We start from the raw sequence: 23,812 nt of genomic DNA on the forward strand, positions 1-23,812 counted from the left end.
GAAAAAATGTCCAAACATGAATCTGCGGGCAATTATGCCCTAAACTTGGTAATTTGTTTTGTCTACATTTTTCGAGGTATCGCATATAAATTAACACCACAGGCAGTACATATCATTGCCCTCTGTAGAATACAAAATAATGTTTTTTTTGTTTTTTTTTTCACGTTGGGGAATAAATTATATCACGGGAAAAGATTTCAAATATTGTTCAAAGTCACCACGTAATTAAAAAAAAAAAAAAAAGCCTTTTTTTTACGTTTTTGGAACGTGTTTCTTTTTTTTAGCCTGTACACATCTTGGTAGGAGTAAAGCTTGTTTCGAAGTTCTGAGCCAGCACTTCCGGCGGGTTCTGGATAGTTTTTTTATTTTTTTTTTCGTTCCAGCTTTTCGTGCTTGCATTTATTGTTATGTTTAATATATATATATATATATTTTTTATCAGTGGCACAGTTATTTAGGTCGAAAAGACATAGCTTTGAACTTCCGAACCACTAAGGATGTGACGAGTAGTGCCTGTAAAGGGGGGAAGGAGTGCTGGAGCCCTCCCCCCCCCCCCCCCCCCCCCCCCCCTGTTCTTCCTTTTCCGACGCCACTGGTATGGTAGAATGCTCCTCGACCTGGAGTATAATAATAATAATAATAATAATAATTTTATTGACACTTCCAAGGGCGCAGGTGGTGGTGTGCGGAGCTGAACAGATAGGTGAGAACCCTTACGCAGAGCGCCTGTCAGCCCACCACCACCTGCGGGTTTCTGTGCTTTTTGCTCGGCGTGTCCTCCGTCCCGGAAAAATAAACCTCCAGAGCAATTAATTACAAAGTAGACTTACTATATCACTCGGGCGGCGTTCGATCGGAATTAGTCTCAGCGTGCAAGGGGGTGGAGACTGGAGAGGCACACCTGCCCGCATCTGGCCGTTTCGAACTGGATGAGCATCATAAAACAGTGTGTTCGTGTGATCACTACTGCGTGATGCACTTTAAAGAGCCCCCCCCCCCCCCCCCCCCCCCCCCCCCCCCCCGTCTCCCCCGGGCTGGCGGTCACAATTACTGATCTATGGCCACACGTCACTCTGCACTGGCAAATATTGCACCACATCCGGGACACTCGTCGTCTCATTTAATTGCCTGACCAACTTCGCGCAGCCTAAATATCACAACCGCACTTTTCTAAACCTGATTTCGTGAAAACCAGTGGGACGTGAAAACGTTATCTGAAACTGAAACTGTAGAGGATCATGAAAATTGGACTTCCAACTTTGCGAACTTTGACTTAAAATAAGTTCGAAATATTCGAAGTTTTTTCCCCGAATATAGCTATAAAAGAGAGCCGAAACCTTCGACCTTCGTGCAGAAAGAAATTCCACATCTTCGATTTTTCGACCTTTTTCTATAAAAATTCGAAACTCGAATTTTCGAACTTCAGATCAAAAGATATTCGAAATCTTCGAGGTTTCCAACTTCGACCATCGACCTTCAGATTCAAAGAAATTCAAAATTTTCGAATCTCTCGCATTTCAAGCTAGGAAAGTTTGAAATATTCGTATTTTTCTTTCGACTCCCAACAAGTAAATAGATGTTCGAATAATCGACCGCGAACTTTCGAGTTCGAACTTTTCGAACTCGAAACTCCACAGTGTTCAAATTTGCGAACTTTTCGATTTCGAATCTTCTACGGTCGAAATTATCGAAATGTTTTCGATTCGAACCTCAGTTCGGTTCGCCGGTTCGCGACATCCCTACTATTTATATTTCCTTTACCAAAGACAAATAGATCAGCAAATAATGTTAGTTATTATCTAAAATATTATAAGTTACAAGATGATACAGCTTTCTATTTTATAACAAAACTAATTTCATTTAACGGCGAGTTGTCATGTAGATTAGTCGATTCAATCCAAAGCAATCCCAATCCACTCCTCACACACATGGCCCACATGGCTCTGGCAGCTTAGGTATCAATCGCCGACTTATTAGAGCAGCGCGGCGTAATTCGTTACTTTTTCGAGTATAGATAAACATGACTAAGAGTAAAAAGAAGGAGCTCACTGTCGGCGACGACTTTGAAGTGCCCAAAGGAATGCCCAAATCGGGTCGCTTCTGGAAAACTGAAAAGAAAAGGTAAGCAGTGCATCAGGGATGTGCGCTCTTCGCACCGCTCTGTGTGCTACCGCGATTCAATGCTTTATTCGAAATTTTCCTAGATCGTAAGCTGAGAATTGTGGACCGCGCGGGCGCGTGCTCGTTCCATGCTCAACTTGACGGCACCAGCTCCCGCTAGCAACACAAAGCGCGTGCGAACGATCTTCTGGCCGTTGCCATTTTCAGCGTCCGTTCGTATGGCGCGTGCCTTGCTCAATTTCCAAAGCCACGAATAAGCGCGTGCTGGGCTGTCGAGATCGCACGCTGGGATGTGGGTTTGTAAACATTGGAAAGGTGTGTATGCCGAGCAAGTGTTGCAAAATGCGTCTTTGGCGCCTTTGAACGCAAGGAGGGGCACGCGAATCAGAGGGCAGCATAGTACGAGAATGCGCGATGATGAGGCAGCTAAACGTGTGTCGCCATTGGTTGAGGTCGGAGGAAGCAAAAACACGTGGGCTCATTTGGCGCGTAAGCGAGCGCACGAAATGCGCAAGAAGCAGATTAACTTGCGAGGCGTATTAGCACGCGTGAGAAAAATGAAGGAGAGCGACGACTTTCCAGGTTCTCCAGCATGCGCCAGGACAGGCCCTTGAAGACGTCGTGGAAGATAAAACAGCAGCAGCGAGCGGAGAGGAAAGCGCTGCTGTCGCTGGAACGTGAGATCAAAGAAGCACGGCGGAAGGAAATCGAGGTAGGTTGGTTGGTGCAACACTTGGAAGAATGAATCGTCGATGCAGTGCGGCCAGACGGTCTAAAGTGGGCACCTCGTCCTAAGGAAAAAAGCCATGACGACCACTTTTACGTCTGTTGAAACCTGTCATGTTTTCCTTCTCGTTTGTAGAAAATCCGCACGAGCAGCTTCATCCAGGGAAAATGTATTCCAATAGCTTTATGTCCGATAAATGATGTTCCCCACTCCGTTTTGCTATAAGTTCGACCGCAGTTGGTGCAGTGATCTGCTGGAACCAATCAAACAGCACCAAAAGTGCATTGTCATTGTGCTCGTCGTCTTTGCGCGTTTGCTATAACCGGCTAAACCAGTTGTGCACACCGAGCGCACCGTGATCCTGCCCTCTTCTTTGTGTGTGTGTGTGTGTGCTAGCAAACGCACAAAGATGACGAGCACCCCGTGATGATTCCCTTTTTGTACCGCTCGACCTGTTCCACCGGATCAAGCTTCGGCTGCACACGGACTTACGAGCTAAACGAGGTATTGATAGCACGGCCATCGTGCTAAATTTTCGGCGTCATCTAAAAGAGGTAAACGCAGGTCCGGATTGGACACGAGTGCTCCCGGTAGCGTTCGGCCGGGGATTATGTCTTCGCTGAGTGGAACGGGTCCCAGCCTAACGCTAATGCAGCCCCCGTGTCTGCTGTGTGCCTTGCATCTGCTCCTTTTAGACGCTGCCGTAAATTCGGCGCTATGGCCTTATATGGGAGGTGGTGCTTTAGTTTGGTTATGATAATGATTGCATGAGGCGAAAGATTGGAATAGAACGGGTAATTTTCCCTAGGTTCTAACCCCTTTTTGAGACCCCGGCATAGGTCCAAACTTCGTGTGAGCCTTCGCTCGGCACGAGGGCCCGCAGTAGGATTTGGTGTCCCGTGCTGGGCACCAATGCTTTACTGAAAGGGATATTCATACATCCGTAGTCTGAAAGACCCCAAAATCCAACACTAAATTTGCAACAAAAAAAAATTTTTTTCCAAAAGTTATTGTTAAAGATTATTGTGGGATTTGTATTAGGATTAATTTTAATTGTTTTTGTGAGGCTGGTTCAGATGGCAGTTTTAAGTTTTTTTCATTGCAATTCCATACCTTGCTAGGTATGGAATGGAGCCGCTGAACTGTGATTTCAGATTCACTGTAATCACTGCCTGTAGTAATGTGTTTTTCTAAGTTGTCGGAGGCAGTCTGGCAGAACCTGGCAGGCTTAGATTTCAGAAGCACCGTAAAAAAGGCAACGATTTTGCAGTTTTGTTAAGTTTGTGTGTTTGCTTCCAAAACGGGTGTATTCATGTAATGCAACCAATGCCCGCCTCATTATTATTGCCCTGTGACAAGTCGGTGGAAAAAGGTGGCGCAAGCACAAACTCAAAAAGTAAACTGAGGCGGAAATGGTCTTACGATTATAATTTGTTTTCTTCAGTTAAAAATAATTACCTCCATTGGTGATCTTGAGTCGGGCTATAGTGCCTGGAATGTGTCTCTGCTTGGTCTGTGTACCGCATCGTCATAAGTGGTCCCTTGATTTCCGCTCAGTGGATCAGAAAAGCGTCACGCCGTTTCTTGCCACGATTCTGGGAGTGATATGGCAACGGGGGTGTGTGGCAAACTGCTGCAGGGTTGCTTTGCAGCCAGGCAGTCGCTGGAGACTTAAGCAGCCAAGAGTTGGGACATTGCAACCGCAGCGACTCTGTTGTCTGGTCATCTGTTTCGCCAACATTTCTATGACCTACCGCCAGGATCGCAACGGCACGACACGTTGCCGCCTGCGATGCAATTTGTTGCCACTCTGGGACCGCTTTTGATGTGTGGGCAAGGTAGGACACTAGACGCAGCAGTTGACAACATACTCCAGGCACCATAGTAGCTTTTCCAAGGAATGTTTGGAGAGAAACCAAATTTTGATGAACTGGTTAAGTGCCCATTTATCCGCTGTTACGACAACCCGTGTACAAGGTGATCCATGATGGCTCGCTCTATTTGACGAGTTTACCTGCGGCGAGTTGACTGTTAGCGAGTTAACTTGAGGGTACATTTAATAAATAAATAAATAAGTAAGTAAGCTGTTTGCTAGCTCTTTTAGACACACTTTCAGCGGGGACTCGATTAATGCCAGGACTTGCGAATCTTCCACTTTTTTTTTGTCCCCAGCATTCCGTCTTCGGCGAGCCTTTCTGCCTTAGGAGGGGCAGAAAAGACAGTTTTGAGTAATGCGGATTCTTGGGCGAGTTGGTACTGAAAACTTCATTCAAAACTTGTCAAGAGAGGAATTGTAAATTTGTGCTTTGTGAACGCCATCAGAAGGTCGTGTCATCATGCGATGCCTTCAGGTCTGAAGGAGCAGTCAGACCGCTTGGTGGCTGCCGGTTTCCCGGGAACGCTCCTGGTGTCGGTTGCAGAAAAGGTTTTAAAGAAGCTACGAGTAGTAGCGAGTCCAGACCAGGATGTGGCCCAAAAGAAACAAAGAGTGGCGGTTGTGCCTTACATGCACAAAACGGCACACAATTTCAAAAGGATAGCAAACCGCCCAAACGCTCGGGTGGTTTTTTCTGCACCCGAAAAACTTGCCAAGTTGTGCAAAATGACGGACCCTTACCGCAAACCACCGGTTGGCTGCGTGAAGAAGCATCGTAGCCCGTTTGTAGATTGCGCAGAAGGCGTCGTTTATGAGATCCCGCTGACGTGCGGTAAAAAGTACGCTGGACAGACGGGAAGATGTCTAAATGACAGATTGCGCGAGCACAACCTAAAAGTGAGCGGACAGCGTGACGGTCATTTGTCGATGCACTGCCATGACTGTGGGTGCAAACCTGAATTTAATTTGTGCACTGTCATTAGAAAATATAGAGATAAGACGGTAAGGGAAATTATAGAGGCGGACCTGATAAGAAACTACGGGGATCGATGTGTCAGCGTGGCGTCGATCGATTTGGCCGACAAAAAGACACAGTTCTTGCGATCAGTGGCGTGGCTTGGGATTGCTTGAATGGCGCGATGATGCAGAGTATTTATACCTTTGATTTTCTGACGATTAAACCAGTTGAAGTTAGCGCATTGTGTTGTCTCGTTCCTGCCCTTCGTCCCTGTCGTGAAGCGCTATTATGTTCTCCAAGACAGTTTTGAGTCTGTCTTAAGATCTTGAACTTTAAGACAGTCAAATTCAATGGCAGATTGACTCCCCACTGTACTAGCACCCATGCAATCAAGTTGTCTGTCCAACTTTAATTAGATGGAATGCAGATTGAAGCACATGGCAGTAACAAAGAAACTGACTGTCAGCAGTTCTTTCCTGGTAAAATCCGCTCAAACAGCCCAAAACAACCGAGAGCAATAAACCCAGCTGAAAATCAACAATTAATTTGGTTTTTCACTGTGAAGGTCTGCCACTTGCTTGAGAAATCTGTGACTCTTCACCTTTCTTTATTGTTTTCTCTAATGTCCACAACTTGCCTTCTTTTCACAACCTCCACCAACAATCGATGCTTATTCGAGGTGAAATTGTGTCATTTCAGGAGAAGAAGAAACGAAGAGAGGAGAACCTCAGACGGCGTGAGGAAAATGCCAAGAAAGCAGAAGTTGTGCAAGTTGTAAGTGGTTTTTTTAATGCCTGTTTCTTACCGTATCGGAAGCTGGTTACACACATACACCAATTTAGTGTACATTGTTTTGTGAATTAATGTTTTTTATAAGTGAGTTGCATTAAGCTATTCTTCTGTCAAACAACCTCTTTTAGTGGCCAAGCACCTCACCGGTGGTTTGTTGGCACCTGTTTCATGATCAGCCCAAGAGAATGTTTTCTGTGTGCCAATCATAGTGACAGCCTACAGCAAGAATGGTTGCATCATTTACCTTCAACAATTACGGATGAGTATGTAAGGCTCGTTCGATTTACTTGCACCTCCTGCACCGGTGCAGAAATGTGTAGAACAGTGTACTTCCGGTTTGTGTACTGAGATACGACTGGAAAAACACCGCCCTACACTTATCTGCACCGGTGCAGGAGGTGCAAGTAAATCGAACGAGCCTATTTTCGTGTTGCCAAACAGTTCCTAATGAAACATCACTGCATTCAAGAAGCATCGCACAAAACATTACCCAACAAAACAGTGATCAGTTGCTATGAACTCTAGTTAAAGGGCAGCACTGCTAAACTTTTTGCCATAAAAGAAACCATGAAAAAATCTATGCAGTTTGGTTTTGGGTAGTCTGCAAAGGCCAGCCTTAACGTGATGCTGACATTACTTCGAAATTTCCACCAAACTGGGTGTCGAACGCCGTCTTGTGAAATTGACTGGTTTAGCGGGCGACGGGTGGCGTGACCGTCACGAAGATGGAGGCATTGTCGCACAATGCTGTCAAACAAATCAATCGAATTGGTCATTAAATGTTTAGACAGCGGAAATTTAGTACCAGATTATGGCGTTATTGTTACCCACTTAAAGGGGCACTGACACCCCAAAGGTCATATTTTTTTATAGTCTAAAACGGTGCAAATTACAGTCATAGACACACAAAAAAAAAAAAAAAACGCATCGCGAAAAAAAAATTTTTTGCACGCGCGCCTTTTTATTTTTGGCGTTTGATTCTTCCACCTCTCGCCTCTTCGCTTCTTTCGATTCGGGACGTCTAGAATCATGAAATTTAGAAGCTTTGTAGGCGACATTTCTATAACATTTAAAAACGGCAATCAAAAAACATCTTTTTTAACGCAATTGCGATCGCACTACGGCCCTTCTTTTTGAGATGCCAAAAATCGGAGTCCGTTGTGGTGCCGTCTCCTGGATTTGTATCCTCCCGCAGAAAACAGGCGACACCGCTCAAAACCGGTCCGCTGGCGCTCGCTCCTTTCCTCCTCGCTTTGGGTCGCCATGGCAACAGTGGAGAGTCGTGAAAGAAAGTGGACTCTCAGGACTCCGCAATATTTGACGTCAACGCACCGGCGCGGATCGCGCGGGACCTTCGAATTCGGCATTTGGAAATTGTTTTCTTACTTCACAAATACTGAATTCCCAAATTTCGAATGTTGAACGCAATGTCCCGGCATCGTTTTCAATTGTTTCGGATAATAAAAAAAAAATACAATTTTGATGTGTCAGTGCCCCTTTAAGATGAGAAATGTAGCGAATGCGGTGCGACTGCTAGCCTGAAATCTTTAATGAGCATCACGCAGTAGTGAAACATGACTGCACGCCAGTACGATGCTCGTCCAGATTGGAAAGGACAGGGGTGGGGATTGAGTTTAGCATTTCTGAGCTCTGCAGCGTGAGCTCTTGCACCACGTGCTCCGAGCTGTGGTGCATTAAGGCACTCGACCACCGATCCAATTGTGATGCTGTCTAATGCCAAAGAAAGTATCTTGTGCCATTGGCTGCTTACACATACAAGCCTTCAGTTTCATTTGAAAAGTTTGCTCTTACTAGTGAACATTGGGGACTGTCGACTGACTGCGTGTAGGTGAACCGTGTGCCGATGTGTTCTGACTCCTTCCTGACAAAGCGCAACAGAGATTGCTTACCATTTTGTTTGCAGACTCTGGTCTTTTGACAAAGTTTTGCAAAAAGCCATGCTGTTGACCCAAAAGTCACGTTGCATTTTGCCGTGCATTGTTAGCACGATGAGAGTGTTGAAAATTTCAAGACATGTTCAAAGTGAAAGCCGGCTTCTATGAAAATTTTAAGCAGTCACTCTCGTGCACATATGCGTGCCAGTAGGCTTGCATAGGAAAATAATGAATGTCGCAGTGTGCCACCTAGCAGGCATCTTCGTGGAGAACGTAGTTGTATGCCAGTAAATTGTGGAAGCATGAGGATTTACAACACATTGAGTGCAGGACACTAAATGTCTAGATACTGCCAGTATTGAATATGGCACATTTACTGCATACTTTGAAACATCTGCATACCTATTGTCACTATTTTTTTTCTCCTGTACAGTGTGCCTTTTAAAACTTGTTTACGGTGAGATGTACAGTTAATATTTTCAAAAACTGGCTTTATATTAGTGCAACCTGTCATGACAACTGCAGTAGAATGGTCACAGTTTGATGCAGCTGAGCTTGTGATGCTGACCAAGCTTGGGCAGCACCAGTTCTCGGGGGATCTTGCGATCGTGGTTGTGCCACATTGGTGCTTCCCCTTGGAGACGAAATGAAGGCAGTGTTATTTGCCGCTACCGAAATTCTGGTTTTTGTTTGTGAGCACCTTTTGAGGAACTTGCTCAAAAAAAATTATTTGTTTCTTTGCAAGAGAAATGAGAACCCTTCATTACTACTTTTCGAACTGTGATCATGCATAGTCACAAAATCCCTCTAATATAGTATTAGTATGTTCTGACCAAACTTTAGGGGCACTGAATAACACTTGTTTACACTGCATGTTTAAATTATGACCGCTCTTTATAAAGAGAAAAGTTTATAGTATTGCCAATCATTCAAGAGATGACAATTAGTATGTATGAGCGAGTTGGTCATGATTAGCTTTCTTACCCACATTGTCGCATTCCACACACCGAGTTTGTTGTTTTTGTGGAAAGCACATACGAGTACAAATTTTTTGAACTCATGAAGTTGGACTGACCAAGGCTGGTTTGTAAAGATATTAGTGTATGCTTGGAAGCTCTGTTAGTTAAAAATTATAAGCTAGTAGAAAATATGATTAGTAGTGGTGGTTGCTGTATGGCTATGTCAATGCTTGTACACCGCAACCCCGCTTTGCGGTTTATCTGATCAAGGCCACCAAGAGTGATAAAGAGCAAAGAGAATGTTGTGCTACTCTCTGGAAGATCAGAAAATTGTTTGAAAAAAGTAAGAATGACAAGCTTAAAATTCTACTCAATTTTTTAGGTTCTCTCTCTTTCTCTCGAGTACCTGAGCTGTTTATACCTGAAAATTGAAGTGAGTTGAGATATAAAAAAAGGCGGGGAAGGGGGGGAGGAGGGGGAGGGGGGGAGGGGGGGAGGGGGGGGGGGGGTTGATTTCTCTCTGGTCTGATTCAATTCGAGGCATGTATAAAGCCCGAAATTGGCAGACCCGACCTGCACTGAACTAATGTATGCTTAGTCTGAGGATAAAAGAGGGATAATTTTTTGAAAATCATTTTTCAGATCAAGAACATTGCCAAGATCAAGAGGATGTCGAAGAAGCAGCTGAGGTACATCAAGAAAGCGGACACAACGGTAGTTTCGAAGGACAAGCCGAAGTGATGGATGTCTGCAGATATTTGTACAGATTTATTTGTAAAATAAAACGGCCTTCCAACATGTGACACATTGCTTCATTGAAGATAGATTATGTAGCATTGTATCTGTGGCATACCTCTCATACTGTTGAAATATTGCGACTGGCACAGAAATTGTGTGGAGACGTAAAGAGCACTGAAGGCTTGAACAGTGCATAGGAAGCTGTGCCCAAATGATTCAGGTTTGCAGGCTCCACTTTGGAAGTTTTTATTTTGTAGTAATAAGCACCAGTGTTTTAAGGTAGTGAAGATGTTCTAACAAAATATTAATGTGACAAAGGAAACCTGTGCCACAACTGGGGCCACAGTGTAGGAATTCCAGGAGTCATTGCACAACTTTGTGCATAGAGAGAAAAAAAAAGTGAATGTTGAGAAGAAACAAAAACACTCATGAGAAATGATTTTTGCGTTACATTTTTTATTAACATTCTCCCATTTGACAGAGGTCGGAAACCTCGCAAATGCCCCGAAAGCAGAAGACGCTCTTTCGCTGTGGGTGAGGGATGGGTATGTGCACCTAGGAATACATTAAGGGTGGTTCACCATGCAACTTAGACATCTGGGATGTGATAAGTGGTTGCCACACAGTTCGTGCATTCAGCCAACATACTATTTTTATAGTTGATGTTTCCCTGTCATATTTTGTGTGGGGTTCCTCAGCCCTTTTGTTTTACAGCAGCTGCAGATGCCAAATTAAGATGCTAATGCTTTTTTTGTTTTTTACTAATCCTAGTGTCTCAATGTGGCAATGTCTACAACATTTGGTGTGTCAACTTTTGCAACTAGCAATCTGTCTGGGAAAGCTAGAATTGTCGAGGCCTTGGTCCCATGGCAGTCATTTCAGAAAGGTGGTTTGCAATTTAAATTTTCTTAAGAAATGTGGAAATGTTTATTTCATGATGACTTAGCTGACATTTTCCTTGCATCTTGGGTATTAACAAAGCATGTATGATACTTTGTATAAGAGTGAAACGGTGCCAAGTATTGTGCCTTGCTACACTTTAAGTTGGTTACAAACTAAATCTGCATGTCTAAAAATTACCTAAAAATAGTTGTTTCCTGCATACCTCTGGTGATACATAAAAAAAAAAAATGTTTTAAGAGAATTTAAAGTATGATATTTTATCTTGATAAAATTAAAAAGAACTGTACCATGTTTACAAGCTCTTTGCTTTGCTTTGGTCCTTGACAAGGCTAACAGTTCTGAGGAAAAAAAAGTTGTTAAAAAGAAAGGAGTCCTAACTTTATCATTCGAAGGAACAGTACAGTCCAATATATGTGTGTTCCTTGAGAGCTGAACATTATGCTCTTTGACCACTTCACTGTGCTGTGTGCAGTTGAGCCCAATACCTGGAGAATAAAAGCCAGAAATGATACTTCAAAGTTACTGGACCTTGCCCAGGAGTGGTTTGCACTACTGATGGAAGGCCATGCACCCTTTCCCCCTTCGTCATATGCTTTTTCCTTCAGCATTTCTTCTGCAGGAATTGCACCGAGTACATCGTCAACCTTTGCTGTCATGGTAACTGTTCAATAAAAAAAAAAAAAAAATATGGCATCAAAATCATGTTTCTCAAAGCGACTTTTGTGCCATATTTAAAAGAACTCGTCCCACGTTTTAGATACCCTTAAAAACTAGTGGAGAGACTGGGTTTGAGGATTTATTTGTATGAAACAATGAATGCCATTAGGAAGGAGATGGAAGCAGCTTTGTACGAGCTTGGGGACAAAAATAAAGGTCACGAAGGTGAAGTTTCGGGAAAGCGATCGAGTGCCTAGTGGTGCAGCTCGGTGAAATTCACAACACCTTGTCTTGTCGGTCGAAGGAGCGCTTGCACCCACTCATGTCGTGCCTATGCACAGTTCATACCGAAACCACCCGAACTGGCGAGCTTAGAAAAAGGTGAATTCTGCCAACACGACTGAAGGTAGACTTACACTGAATACACAACTCGGCATTTTTTTGTTGGATGTTGTTTTTAAAAGGGAAATGCCCAAAGAGAATTCTGCTTCACTTCGAAATTTGAACTGCATTCTGCTTCACAAGCCAATAGTACCCGCCCTTCATTATCTCTGTTTCGATAAGGATGAGCATCGCATTGGCTTGCATTGTGTAAGTCACTACTGTATGATGCATGTTAAAGACCTCGGGTTAACAGTCAAAGTGCGATGACCAAGTTGCCTATTTACAACGGAGACACCACTTCCTGTTGTCTAAGTATGAGGAACATGGTATCCTATACTCCGTTTTCACCTTACGATGGGCTGCGGGGGATGCTTTGATCCATCAAAGTCATGCAATTCAATGCTGTGCAAGTGTCACGTGAGCTTCAGGATGTGTGAAGTGCATAGTCACCACGCAACACATTCCCAGTGCTGGAGTGACTGGGATGGCTTGTAGCATTTGCTGGGGTCCGTCATGCGATGAAATAAAATATAGTTGCACTTTGCTCTACCAGTTGCTTCGAACAAATTGGGAATTACAAGTCACCAGGGCCGTACCCAGAAAAAAATTTCAGGGGGGGGGGGGGGTTTCGGGGACAATGGCGGCCATTTTGAAAGTGTCTATTGTCTTATTTTCGCCTATGAATCATGTGCATCGGTGGCATATAATGGAGAGTTACAGCAAACCGGAAAACCGGTCCCGGTTTGGTACCCGGTAGCCGACCAGCGCCACTGCGCGTGCGCAGAGGTGGAGATTAAAATCGGCTGGCTGCCAGTGCACCGATCAGGGCCGTACCCAGAAAAAAATTTCGGGGGGGGGGGGGGGGGGGGGTCAGAACCCCCTATCCCCCCCCCTGGTTACGGCCCTGCAAGTCACAGACTCAAAATGGCTGCCATGAGACTGAGCCATAGAAACAATAACAAATTATAGAGTTTTAAAATTGCAATGCAGCTCTTGAGACACCCCTGTCTCAAGAGCTGTCCTGATGAACAACCCAGTAGCGTAGCACTCCACACATTGAAAAGATTTTAAAATAGTCCTGCGTACGAGACATAAGAACAATGCTCACAATATGCAGATAAACATGAGCCCATTTGAAAAAGCACCGAGAAGCCAATTTGCCCATTCCAGGACCATGGTAGCCAATTTCAAACTGAGGACGCCGATGCTGCTGGCAAAACGCCCGAGAGCAGCTCCCATGCATGTTTTTTGCCAGATGTCACTCCTTATACGAGAAACAGAAACGTGCCATTGCCAGTTTATCAAACAGGATGCAGCCAACTTGCAAACCTAAGGTGGCTCTTTACGGTAGGAAGTTTCTTTGCACAGGGTAGAGGTACGCTATGCGCAGTAGCGGGAATATTTGACTTGGATGGCTGTGGAGCACTTTTATACTGTCGAAGTTTTAGAGCTGTGTTAACTTCCAGCACAGGAATACAGACAGGAATTGTGAGGAGTCTCCCAATGATAACTGGCTTTTTTGGGACACATTTAAAGTGTGGAAAGATGTCAGGTTCTTTGTAGCTTACGGGAGTATTCACTGGCAGCCATAGCAGAGTTCGTGCCAGCTGTGCGTGAGTCGATGGCGAGCCTCCTTAATACCTCTGCAATATTGCATTCTATGCCATCAAGCTTGCTTAACTTGGCAGCCCATAAGTGTGAGCTCCAGAGCACGTGCTATGAACAGCACACTCAAATATGGCATCCGGTGAACGCCTGCTATAGGAGTATAAAAGTTTTTGGGATAAAAATGTGAGGGAAAAATTTAATGGAATTGTTCACAGGTGACTGCAGTGCAGATGACATTCAGAGGTGCTCGTGCAACTCTAAACCACGCTTTTCTTTGGAGGGCACCTTATGAATGCTTCTCGAGAAAATGTGCACAAAAATGGTGCATTTGTCTTAAAAACAGTCCCTCATAATATACATGGTTAAGCACTGAACACACCAAGTATGATTCAGTACAAGGCTAACACTCATGTTCACCGACTGCACAGTTCTAAAGCCTAGCTAAGCCCTGTTGTGCTCGTGGACGTGCATGCGAGCTGAGATGCTATAAAACATGTTTAGGAAAGAAACACAAGTATAGCACAGCATGGACATAACAGAATGAGATAGTAAGTCTTAAAAAGCCTTGGCGGTTATCGAGGCTCATCGCCTTTGTGGTACTTTGTAAGTTTTTCATTTCTTTGAAAGATCCCTACCATTGTTAAACTAACAAAAAAACATTTCTTTCAATGTCATAAAATTTTCATGCACACATTAGGATGCCGAGAGCACAAAAATTGAAACGTTGAGCGAGAATCACTTGGTGCATCGTCAAAATCTTGCAGATAAACAAATTTAAAAAACTTTTTTGATGCCGAGGAATTTGAAGAACTGAGAATGAACGATAAAAGCCAGCCTGGGAGTTAAATCCCCGAGGAGACGCAGAAATACACATCACACATGGGCTCTGTTTAGAAATGGATGCGACAGTAGCACACCGAATTTAGAGGGAACCAATCGCACATGCCCAGTCCCTCTGCCTCATTCTCTTCTACCCCAGTCACAATTGTCATGTCTCAATTCCAAGTACTACGGTCGCATCCAGGCATCCGAAACTATATGGGCTTGTTCCTGGATTGGCACACGCTCGTGCAACCAATTCTCTCATAAAAATGCAAGCACACATTGCACTCTTGGGTGCTGCATGAGTCGAAAGACCATTTATGGAGCACATATCACATTCAACTGCCCAAAGCAGCCAATGACAATTTGCTGCGTCGACAGGTGGGTGCTGCAACTGAAGCCACTGGATGGCATTTCGGAAGAAAGCAACGTGCATTTCACATTCCTTGCACAGTTAAACACGCATTAACTTCCATCATACTCAATCAATGTTTTAACAATCACTGCAACAATGATTTTCAGGATGCACCAATAAGCCCAGCAACATACTTAACCACCTGCACCAGGTTCTTCTTTGAGGATCACTAGTGAAGTGAATTTGATGTAAACGAGACATTTTTGAAAGTGGAACTCTACCTAAAGGATGTTCTGTCTACGTTTCACTAATGATCACAATTCGCTCGTACTTGTGGGCCTGTGCCCAAAATTTATTTCAGTTATATTACTTTGTTAGCTGTCCTCACCCTAACAACACGAGGATGACACTTCAGGAATCAATAATGAAAGCTATGACCTAAGCAATATGCTTGCATGGGCATGTGTATATCAGTAAAGAGAAAACATGGCTGAGGTATACTTTGAAAGATGGTCTGTCGACCATATCTCAGTCATGTTGGCGGAACAGACTAGTAGCGCAGACAATGCCCGTGTTTCAGTTTGGCAGCCGAAATGAAAGCACATCTTGTCTCCCTCAAACTGCATCCAGTGGCTCCAGTGCGGTGCACATGACCTACTCATCCAAAATGCTAAAGATAGTAATCTGTGGCAAAAATTGTCTAGAAAACGTCTAGAAACTCTGGAAAAAGGGACAACTTCCCAACTTTGACACGAGATTCTTCACTGAGAGCAGGAACCCCTGGGGTGTCTTTAGAGGCAGAGTTGTCTGTTTACTCTATGAGCTGCGATGACATGCAGTACGAGGCACAAAATGAGGTACCGGTCAGGACAGGAACTGGGGTTTCCAGAGAACTCTGGCTGTACTGCAATGCTCATCCTGACATCAACTGCTTGAAATCACCAGCATCTATTGTATGGTCTGGATGGTGTGTCTGGAACCAGATTCCATTGCTGCGATAAAAATGTGAAGCCACCATGTTAACAGTACTAAAACCCCTAGACCTTTGCCATGCCAAAGCTGTGCCATGGCAGTGGCAAGTTGATGGCTCAATTCAATGAATATGGTTTAACAGGACAGACTCGAGTGCAATTCGGGAGACAAGATTAAGACCAGTGCTTGGCGTCCCTTGGGACCTAACAGCGGCGTAGCACAAATGTAGCCGTTGCGTTGACTAGCAGACGCAGCTGATGCTCAGAGGACGACGCAGCAGCGGCAGTATCGTGGCCTTCCACCCCCGACAGAGGGAGGAGGTGTGACAGGGGCAAAGTAAGCGTGCACCTTGAGGTCCAGCAGATGGCTCCGCAGCTTACGGATGCCCGCGCGCGTGATCAGCTGGCAATCGTAGAGCTCAATGCGCTGTAGACTCTGACAGGGCACAAGGTGTTCAAGCGAGGCATCTGTGATGAGCGGACAGTTGTCCAACTCGAGCACCAGTAGATGTTCGGCGGCTCCCGCGCCCGCACCCAGATGGCGGATGCCTTCGTCCGTCACCAGCTCGCAGTGGGACAGGCTGAGCTGCTGGAGTCTGGGGCAGCCATTGGCCAGGTGGAGCAGGGTGCTGTCGGTGATCAGCACGCACTCTTCGAGGTCCATCTTCTCCAGCGCGTGGCAGGAGCGCGACAGCGCCTGGAACCCGCTGTCCGTGAGCTGCGTGCATCCGGCCACCTCGAGCGTGCACAGTGCCTGGCAGCCCTGGCTCAGGGACACGAGCGACGCGTCCGTCAACTGCGCGCAGTTGGAAACGCACAGGAAGTGCAGCTTGGGGCAGTGCTGGCTCACGCACTGCACCGCCGCGTCCGTGATGTGCGTGCACTCGTGGAGGTTCAGCGTCTGTAGGCCGCCGCAGAGGTTGGCCAGCTGCGAGACGGCCTCGTCATTTACCAGCGGACAGCCCTTGCTGATGAAGGCGCGCAGGCGCCCGCAGCCTTGCGCCAGGGCTTCCACGCCGTACTTGGAAACCTGGTCGCACCACGAGATGTTGAGATGCTCCAGGTTGGGGCAGCCCTGGCCGATGGCCCGGAGGGACAGGTCCGTCACCTGGCAGCAGGAGCCGAGGTCGAGCACCGTCAGCTTGGAGCAGTGCCTGCCCAGGCTCTGGCAGGTGCTATCGGTCAGCTTCTTGCAGCCGTTCAGGTTCAGGTCCTCGATGTTGTTGCAGTTCTGCGCGAATGTCTTGAGCGACGCGTCCTCGACGCTCTGGCAGCCGCGCAGGCTCAGCTTCTTGAGGAAGCCCCCGCAGCGACGCGAGATGTTCTCGACCACGGGGCCCTCGATGTCCGTCTGGAAGTCGAACAAGTCGATCTTTTGCCAGTTGCTGCCGTCCAGGGCCAGCTCGTGCCACAGCCGGGACACCTGAGCGCACGAGCATAGCGACACCACGTCCAGGTACGAGAAGATGCGAAGCAGCAGCTCCTTGGGGAGCTTCTTGTTGATGAGCGCCTCGTCGTCCGTGACTCCCCTCAGCTCCGCTTTGGCCTTGGGCGTCAGGGTCATCACTGGGGCACGCCTGCTCGGGCTAGGCCGGCCATGTCGCCATCGGACACCTCTTCTCTTCGTTGTGGCCGATCCTGATCGCGCCCCGCGCAGTTCTTGAGCAAGCTCCTTCTCGCTGCACCTCAGGAAGCAACGCAGTACCTCCTCATCGTTCGCACGTATATTGACGCAATCGGTTCCCTACGCGGAAGTGGTAGAGACTGCGGCAACAATTCCCGAGTAGCGTTTCATCCCGTCAGCTTACTAGAAACGGGCAATGATGCGACAACTTGAATGTAAACAAGGCTCGGACTCGGAGAGCGAGGGGCAGGAGGTCGGCGAGGAGAGCAACGAGCAACTGCCACAACAACAACCGCAAACAACATACCTACAGAAACAACGCTGTTTCCTTTCTAGTTTCCCTCCTCATTGATAGATGGCGAGCGCACGCGAGTAAGTAAAACATTAATAATTGTAGCGGTTATTGTTCATATATATATAAAAAAAAGTCGTATATTCTAAAAACCAAACAAATAATGTTTCAATTGTAAAAAGTAGTTTTGTTTCCGTAACGCCATCTGGTGTGGTGGTGGCCTTTTATGCTGTATTTTGTTGTGATATGACGTAACTCATGGAGTCGGATCGATTCTCTGCCAGGGGATTATTTACGTCATGATAGTAGCCAAAATTCTAACAATCATCGCTAGGGAATTAAGCTTTCATTTGCGTCACTGAACTCGCCGAGACACAAGGTGAGCTGTACGTCTCCTCCTGTCCGTTGTAACCCTGCCGATAGCGTTCCGTCTATGCTTACAAATCGCCTCCCCTACAGTCGCTCTCATGGACGCAGCAATCTCACCGACTCGCTCCATTCACGAACGCCTCTTTGGCTTTTAAGCGCGTTAGAACTCGTCTCGAGCGCTTTCTCGTCGAGTCGACTTTAGTTCTGTCGCATCGATAGTTGCTCACGAGCGGCGCTTTGCTTGTCGCCGCAGTTTGCAACGTCGAAAGTGGGTCACTGCTAGCCTCTACCGTTCCCCGACGTCTGGCGAGTCCTCTCTTCGGCTGCTGCCTCTTCCGCGAACGTTCGGGTAGTGCACGCGGCCTACCGCTTTTCTCGAACCGTCTGGGCTCGTGCCTCTGGAGCAGCGCAAATCCGGTTCAGTCGGACATTTTGTCTACGCGGGCAGATATTGTCAACACAACTCAGTCCCCGACGAGCCGCAGCCGGGAGCCCCAGCCAGACTCGAAGCGGGAAATGCCTCGGCGACTGGCGGCTTCCTTAATGCCCCGTTACGCTTCAGAAACACCGTGTTATTAGAGGAACGAGGAGTTGGGCGAGAGCAAAGCCTCTGCTACGAGGGGGGAACAGCGCAGGGATCAGAACAAAAGGTGGCAGCGCACTCGTAGGCACTCGGAGGAGGCGACAGTCATGGGAAGGCGGGCGCCGAGGGAGAAAGTCGGGGCTGCTAAGGGGGAGGGGACGCCGAATGACCTTCAGCGCCTCGGAAAAAGAAACATTCTTCTACGGGTGCCGGCAAGTCTGACTCGGGCCAGTCAGCTGCCAGTAAGTCCATGTTTACGCTTTCTTGAGGAGCACGCATCGGCACTGTCTTTGGTTCGCAGTGCTCGCGTTGTCGCGTGGCCACAGAAATAGGGGGAAACTACGATTTCCTTTTTCGCCGCCGCCGCCAACTCGGGGCTAACGTCGCAGCCTTGGAAGTACGGCGGCTTGTTCGGATAGACGTTTTCATGTGGGCATTTCGCGGCCGCGAAGGGCGAAGCGGATCTTTTGGACGCGATAAGCGAACCAGCCCCTTTGTGAGCCACTTGTATGTATACTCATGCACGCCCTAAGGAAGCTGGAGAAGTGAAAAAAATAAAAAAATAAAATAAATAAATAATAAAATCACAAAAATAAAACTGGGCCCTTGGCGAACGTGACTGCGCATCTACAGCTCATCTGTCAGATGTTCATCATATTGCTCGCGACGAAGCACTCGTGTGAGAGCGGGCACTGTTGCGTATGATTAGAGCGTAAACGTGACAAGTGACACGCGTGTTGTTTTTGGAAACTTAACGCACTGGAATGTGTGCCATGCTTTGCTTATATTTATTTTTTTAATTTTTATTTCAGTTGCAATTTTTTTTTTTTTTTGCAGGGGTGTTGTGGTGTAATGGTCTGGAGGTAAGGTGTTTGCCGGGGTATATATCAGTCCTGTATACCTCCCTCACAGCACGAGTCAAAGCCCCTTTAAAAGCTCCTATCTTATCGGGGGGCAAACAGTCTTTTGTCCAGACTTTCTGGCAGACTCGTGTTCAGGGCACACAGATAGAGAGCAGCGGATCCTTTCCCCGAGATCGAAACAAATATTATAAGCACCAAATCTAGCGAAAAAGTAAAAATAAAATCGCTTATAAGTTGGTGAAAGTGCGTCATACAGATATATATTCATGGGTGTGGAGCGTAGCAAACATTTGCCTATCAAGCGAGGCGACGGAACAAGCGTCAGTCTTTATCGTGTCGTGCTTATCAATTCCCGAGTCCTTTCTGTTGACTACCTTTGGAAGCAATTCGAGGAAAGCAGGCTGTTGTGGTACTTACCTACCAGTGTGTGAAGAATTGAACCACATTTGTGTTTAGCATGGCAGCAATGGTACTGCAGAATGCATTTTCAGGAATCTGAATTTCATAGTCTGCTGCCAGTCTTTTTTGTGCCTAATTTGTTTTTGCGATGAAATCCTGATTGATTGTCAGACACCAAGTATGTGCATGCCTTTTGAGTTCCAAACAATACCATATTTGCTGATGGGGCAACTAGGAATGACATAGCTTATCTTCCACCTTTTTCATTGAGGTACATTTTCAACAATGGCACTCATGATTCATATGATAGATTTAATTTTTCTAAGGAGATGAAGTCTCTGTTGTACCCTATTGCACTCCAGCCAGGTGCATGTGGGTGGGTGAGTCTGAGTCGTTTATTTCAAAAGTTGTTTCAAATTCTCTTCCGGGATGAAAGTTGGTCCACTTCTTTCCTGCCCAACATTTCTTCTGGCTAGGCTGGGTCAACTTGGGGAGTGTTGCGGTAGTCTCGAGAACAATCTCCTTGGGTTATGATGGAACAGAGTTGTCGTGACTGGAGTAGTTGGCACGTATAAAGTTGAACCTGATGTAAAATGCCTGCGTAAAAACTGTTTGGAAGTGTTTCACATGGCAAACTGTTTTGCGACTCAAGTAAATGAGTTATCTATTCATTTAGCAGAACTTTGCTTTGAGTGACCAGTCAGTGGTGGGCAGCTTCCACAACATAATAAAGCCGTGGTGACGTCTATAGAGCTATCGAGACATTATCAACAGCGAATGAGGTGTTCACTGGTAGATATCGTGTCAGCCTCTGCAAGAGAAACTCATATAGAGGACTGAAGAGCATTAATAGTGTGGATAAGAAATGTGGGTCAGAAGCGGCTGCCTATCTTTAGAAAATTAGGTTCGCTCTCTCTTCACTTCTGTTTCGGCGTTGGTTGTTTTCAGCAAATGGGCTGCCTTCCGTCGTTTGAGAATTCAATTATTTGCTGCTCAGGGTAAGGGTGAAAAGTGGAATATGCTGCTACTTCAATCTGGCATGGCAACATATGTCAGGTGGGTGCGAGGCCCAGCCTGGGAGGTGTTGTTCGAGGCACCTATCAAAGTTAGTTCGTAACTTGTCGCCTGCAGTAGGGCATGATCACTGGAAGTAAAGTGTGTGCTGGTGCTCTGACTTTTCGGACCGAACCTTTTAAATCATTTGACGACAACCCTCCCCTCACCCTGCACTAGGTATTTCTAGCCAAGCAACCAGGTTCACATCCTATACATTCATGAGTCAGTGAAAGTTCTAGTATCACAATTTCATAACAAATACTTGGATTGATTTTAAATTCGCTCATACCAATAAAATAAATGCTTTATTGTAAAAAATAGAACAAAAAACAAGCATAAAACAAGGTCAGAGTAGCGTGCACCACTGACACATGCTTTCTCTTTGTTCTCATTTTTGCATTATTTTTAAAAATTTCATTAACTGCCAGCTTGCCTAACTTGCCACCCTTTTATGCTTTTGTTATTATTACTCTTGTGTTGTTTAGCACCAGTCCATATTTGCTTTTAGTCTGAAGAGTATGCATTTGGGGTGCCTTTCGTGTGCAACATGAGCTTCGTTGGTGTTCTATCTTTGGTACTAAGCAATGAACATACTATAAACTGCAAGCCCCAACTAGAATTAAGGGGTAAGCACTCCTGTCTGCTTCCCACAGTCTATGGCTGCTTCAATATGGTGCAACCCCTGAGCATCTCATGACCCCACTTTGCACACCCCAAGTGTGTTGCCACCGGGGAAAAGGTAGAAAGGATGGAGCCGAACCGTGCCTGCTGAGCTTTTCCAACAGTGAGAAGCAGAGCGACCTCGGTATATAATCCGTGCAGCTGCTTACGGGACTTTTTTTCTTTTCTTCTTTTTTGGAGGCACTGGATTGTAAAACAATTTTTAATCTCTGGCTGAATGACGCTGGACGTAAAGCTGATGCACACTGAATACAAAATGTACTTTAGAGTTTTGTTTCACATCTTAGCTTCACATAGAAGATAGTACAATGTGGAGCAGCAGTTTTTCTCTAAACTCTGAGGAGGAGGACCATGTGCGGGGTGAAAATGACGAGGTGACGCGGAGAAAAATTAACGCGGAGTGGACTCGAGCCATGGTTACCTCGTCTTGTGTCGCAAGGAAAAAACAGAATTATGATTCTTCGTGACACAGTAAATGAATGGGGATTCCTCAAATAATAATTGGCGTCCGCAAAATATAAAATTTTGTGTATAACTACCGTAAAAATCGGCGGCAGTGCCCACTTCGTTCTGGCGCCCGCTATTGACATTTCCTAAACTTGGGAATCCTGCAAACTTTACGCTAAGCGCCCGATTTGACCGAACAGGCACCCATGTCTAGATGAACCCAGTTTGCAGTGAAAGTGGGGGGTGTTCTTCGGGTTTTTTACAATAGTTACGTTTTAGTGTGCCCTTGTCACCTTGCATCAGATACATATAAAAAAGAAAACAAGAAAAAACTGCATTTCATGGTGGTTTCGTGGATCTTGTGACAAATTGTCTTGTTCGCGTGTTGAGAGTATGGAACACATTGGCTCCTCTGCAGGTCGTTCTGGTGAAGTGAATGTTTGGAAAGCTCACCGCAGCCTTTTTTCCATTTGCATTGAAAACAAGGTCATGACAGTTCCGCCTAAGTGAAGGATGATGGAGATAGTGCCATGTCCGACACAGATTTCTGATGAAGTCTAGCACATCAGGTTGACCCTTTTATGGACATGGTTGAGTTCGGCATTGACAATTTCAGCTTGCGACGGTAGTCCTGCGCGAAGGTGGAAAAAAGCAGTATATGGGGGCTTTCAGATACTTGAAACCAAACTGCTATTGCTAAACACCAATAGCAGTTTGGGTTCGGATATCTGTAAGCATAAATTAGTTTCCTCCATCTTCAAGCAGTATATTGAAAGTTTTTTTTTTTTTGTGAAGGTCATTAACTTGTAGGATGAATTTTTATGCACCATTCCTGCCCTTGAAACTCTGATTTTCAGAGGGCTCTATGGTCGGTGATTGGCTAATAATTCGGTAGAAGCCCTGCCTCCAGCACGAGCTCATTGCCTTCCTCTGGGCTTCGGTTGTGCGTGCAACGAATTGCTATTAAGTGCAGAAAGCTCGCATGGGAGGTGGATCATCTACTGAATTCTTAACCTGTCGCCAACTACAGGAACATTGTGCTGTCAGTAAAAATTGGCAATCAAGGGGTATGTGAGATTGGTGTCCACAGACCATTGCTGGCATTTTGCTTTTCAGACATTTTCCTAATATATTATTTTAATACGGTTTATTCCTGTGCACTTCCGGATTGCAATGTGCGTGCAGAATACAGTGGTATATGCATACAGTGAAACTTATAGGGTCCAGATTTATTTATTTTATTTTTAAAGTACATCTATGAAATTAAATTTTTGACCTAAATAAGGTAGCTGTTTTGAGAAATGCAAAAAAAGGGGGTTTCTGCAGTTTCAGGGTTATTCTTTTGTTTGGAAGTTGTTTTCCTTTTCTTAAGTGTCTTTACAACTTGAAATTAAAAATTGTTTGTTTTCAAGTCCGCACGCAATCATTATTCACTGTTTCTCGCTGTGCTTCTTCAAGGTCTCTAGAAAGACTGTTTGTTTATGAAACTAAATTGTACAGAAAACAAACATATATGCTCCATCAATCAATCGTCAAAACAAATTTCATATTCTGCTTCTGGGAGGTGTATGTGGCCAGCTTCTTGAGCTCTTTTTGCTGTATTATCCGCAGCTTACAGAGGCACCTCAAAATTGTGACTCATGGCTTCAGGTTTTTGAACAAGATTTCCATCATAAATCATATTTATAGTAAGTGCCCCGACTGGCCAAACTAGTTCTCTTGCTCTGCATAT

At 45.5% G+C, this 23,812-nt stretch overlaps 3 protein-coding genes across 8 annotated transcripts in view; 2 read left to right on the top strand and 1 right to left on the bottom strand.

The window, feature by feature from the left end:
• The first annotated feature begins 1,907 nt into the window (after positions 1-1,907).
• Positions 1,908-10,131, top strand: LOC8041340 (coiled-coil domain-containing protein 86). Its single transcript, XM_002414595.5, has 4 exons — positions 1,908-2,121; positions 2,704-2,833; positions 6,382-6,456; positions 9,971-10,131. Exons 1-4 carry the CDS (start codon positions 2,021-2,023, stop codon positions 10,067-10,069), a joined length of 405 nt encoding a protein of 134 aa, XP_002414640.2. The 5' UTR covers positions 1,908-2,020; the 3' UTR covers positions 10,070-10,131.
• Positions 10,132-13,794: 3,663 nt separating this feature from the next.
• Positions 13,795-17,795, bottom strand: LOC8041347 (F-box/LRR-repeat protein 20). Its single transcript, XM_029976488.2, has one exon. It carries the CDS (start codon positions 17,328-17,330, stop codon positions 16,029-16,031), a length of 1,302 nt encoding a protein of 433 aa, XP_029832348.1. The 5' UTR covers positions 17,331-17,795; the 3' UTR covers positions 13,795-16,028.
• A 120-nt stretch (positions 17,796-17,915) lies between these two features.
• LOC8041345 (myotubularin-related protein 3) overlaps positions 17,916-23,812 on the top strand; it is a 60,563-nt gene continuing 54,666 nt past the window's right edge. For 2 of the 6 annotated variants that reach the window (XM_029976486.4, XM_029976487.4), the window contains exon 1: positions 17,927-18,061. The gene's annotated coding sequence lies outside the window, so the exon portion shown is untranslated. Of the gene's footprint in view, positions 18,062-18,382; positions 18,877-23,812 lie in introns of those variants that run through there. The other 4 variants (XM_029976483.4, XM_029976485.4, XM_029976484.4 and 1 more) reach the window with 4 other exon arrangements.

This window comes from Ixodes scapularis, unplaced genomic scaffold, assembly GCF_016920785.2.
Source record: "Ixodes scapularis isolate PalLabHiFi unplaced genomic scaffold, ASM1692078v2 PGA_scaffold1__304_contigs__length_218370807, whole genome shotgun sequence".
NCBI classification, from domain to species: domain Eukaryota; kingdom Metazoa; phylum Arthropoda; class Arachnida; order Ixodida; family Ixodidae; genus Ixodes; species Ixodes scapularis.

What these genes read in the sequence shown, in the direction of transcription:
- LOC8041347 (XM_029976488.2), bottom strand. Translation starts at nt 17,330, where the DNA reads ATGACCCTGACGCCCAAGGCCAAAGCGGAGCTGAGGGGAGTCACGGAC.
- LOC8041340 (XM_002414595.5), top strand. Translation starts at nt 2,021, where the DNA reads ATGACTAAGAGTAAAAAGAAGGAGCTCACTGTCGGCGACGACTTTGAA. An exon ending in TGGAAAACTGAAAAGAAAAG is followed by an intron (nt 2,122 to 2,703) that starts GTAAGCAGTGCA and finishes ACGACTTTCCAG; the next exon opens with GTTCTCCAGCATGCGCCAGG. An exon ending in CACGGCGGAAGGAAATCGAG is followed by an intron (nt 2,834 to 6,381) that starts GTAGGTTGGTTG and finishes GTGTCATTTCAG; the next exon opens with GAGAAGAAGAAACGAAGAGA.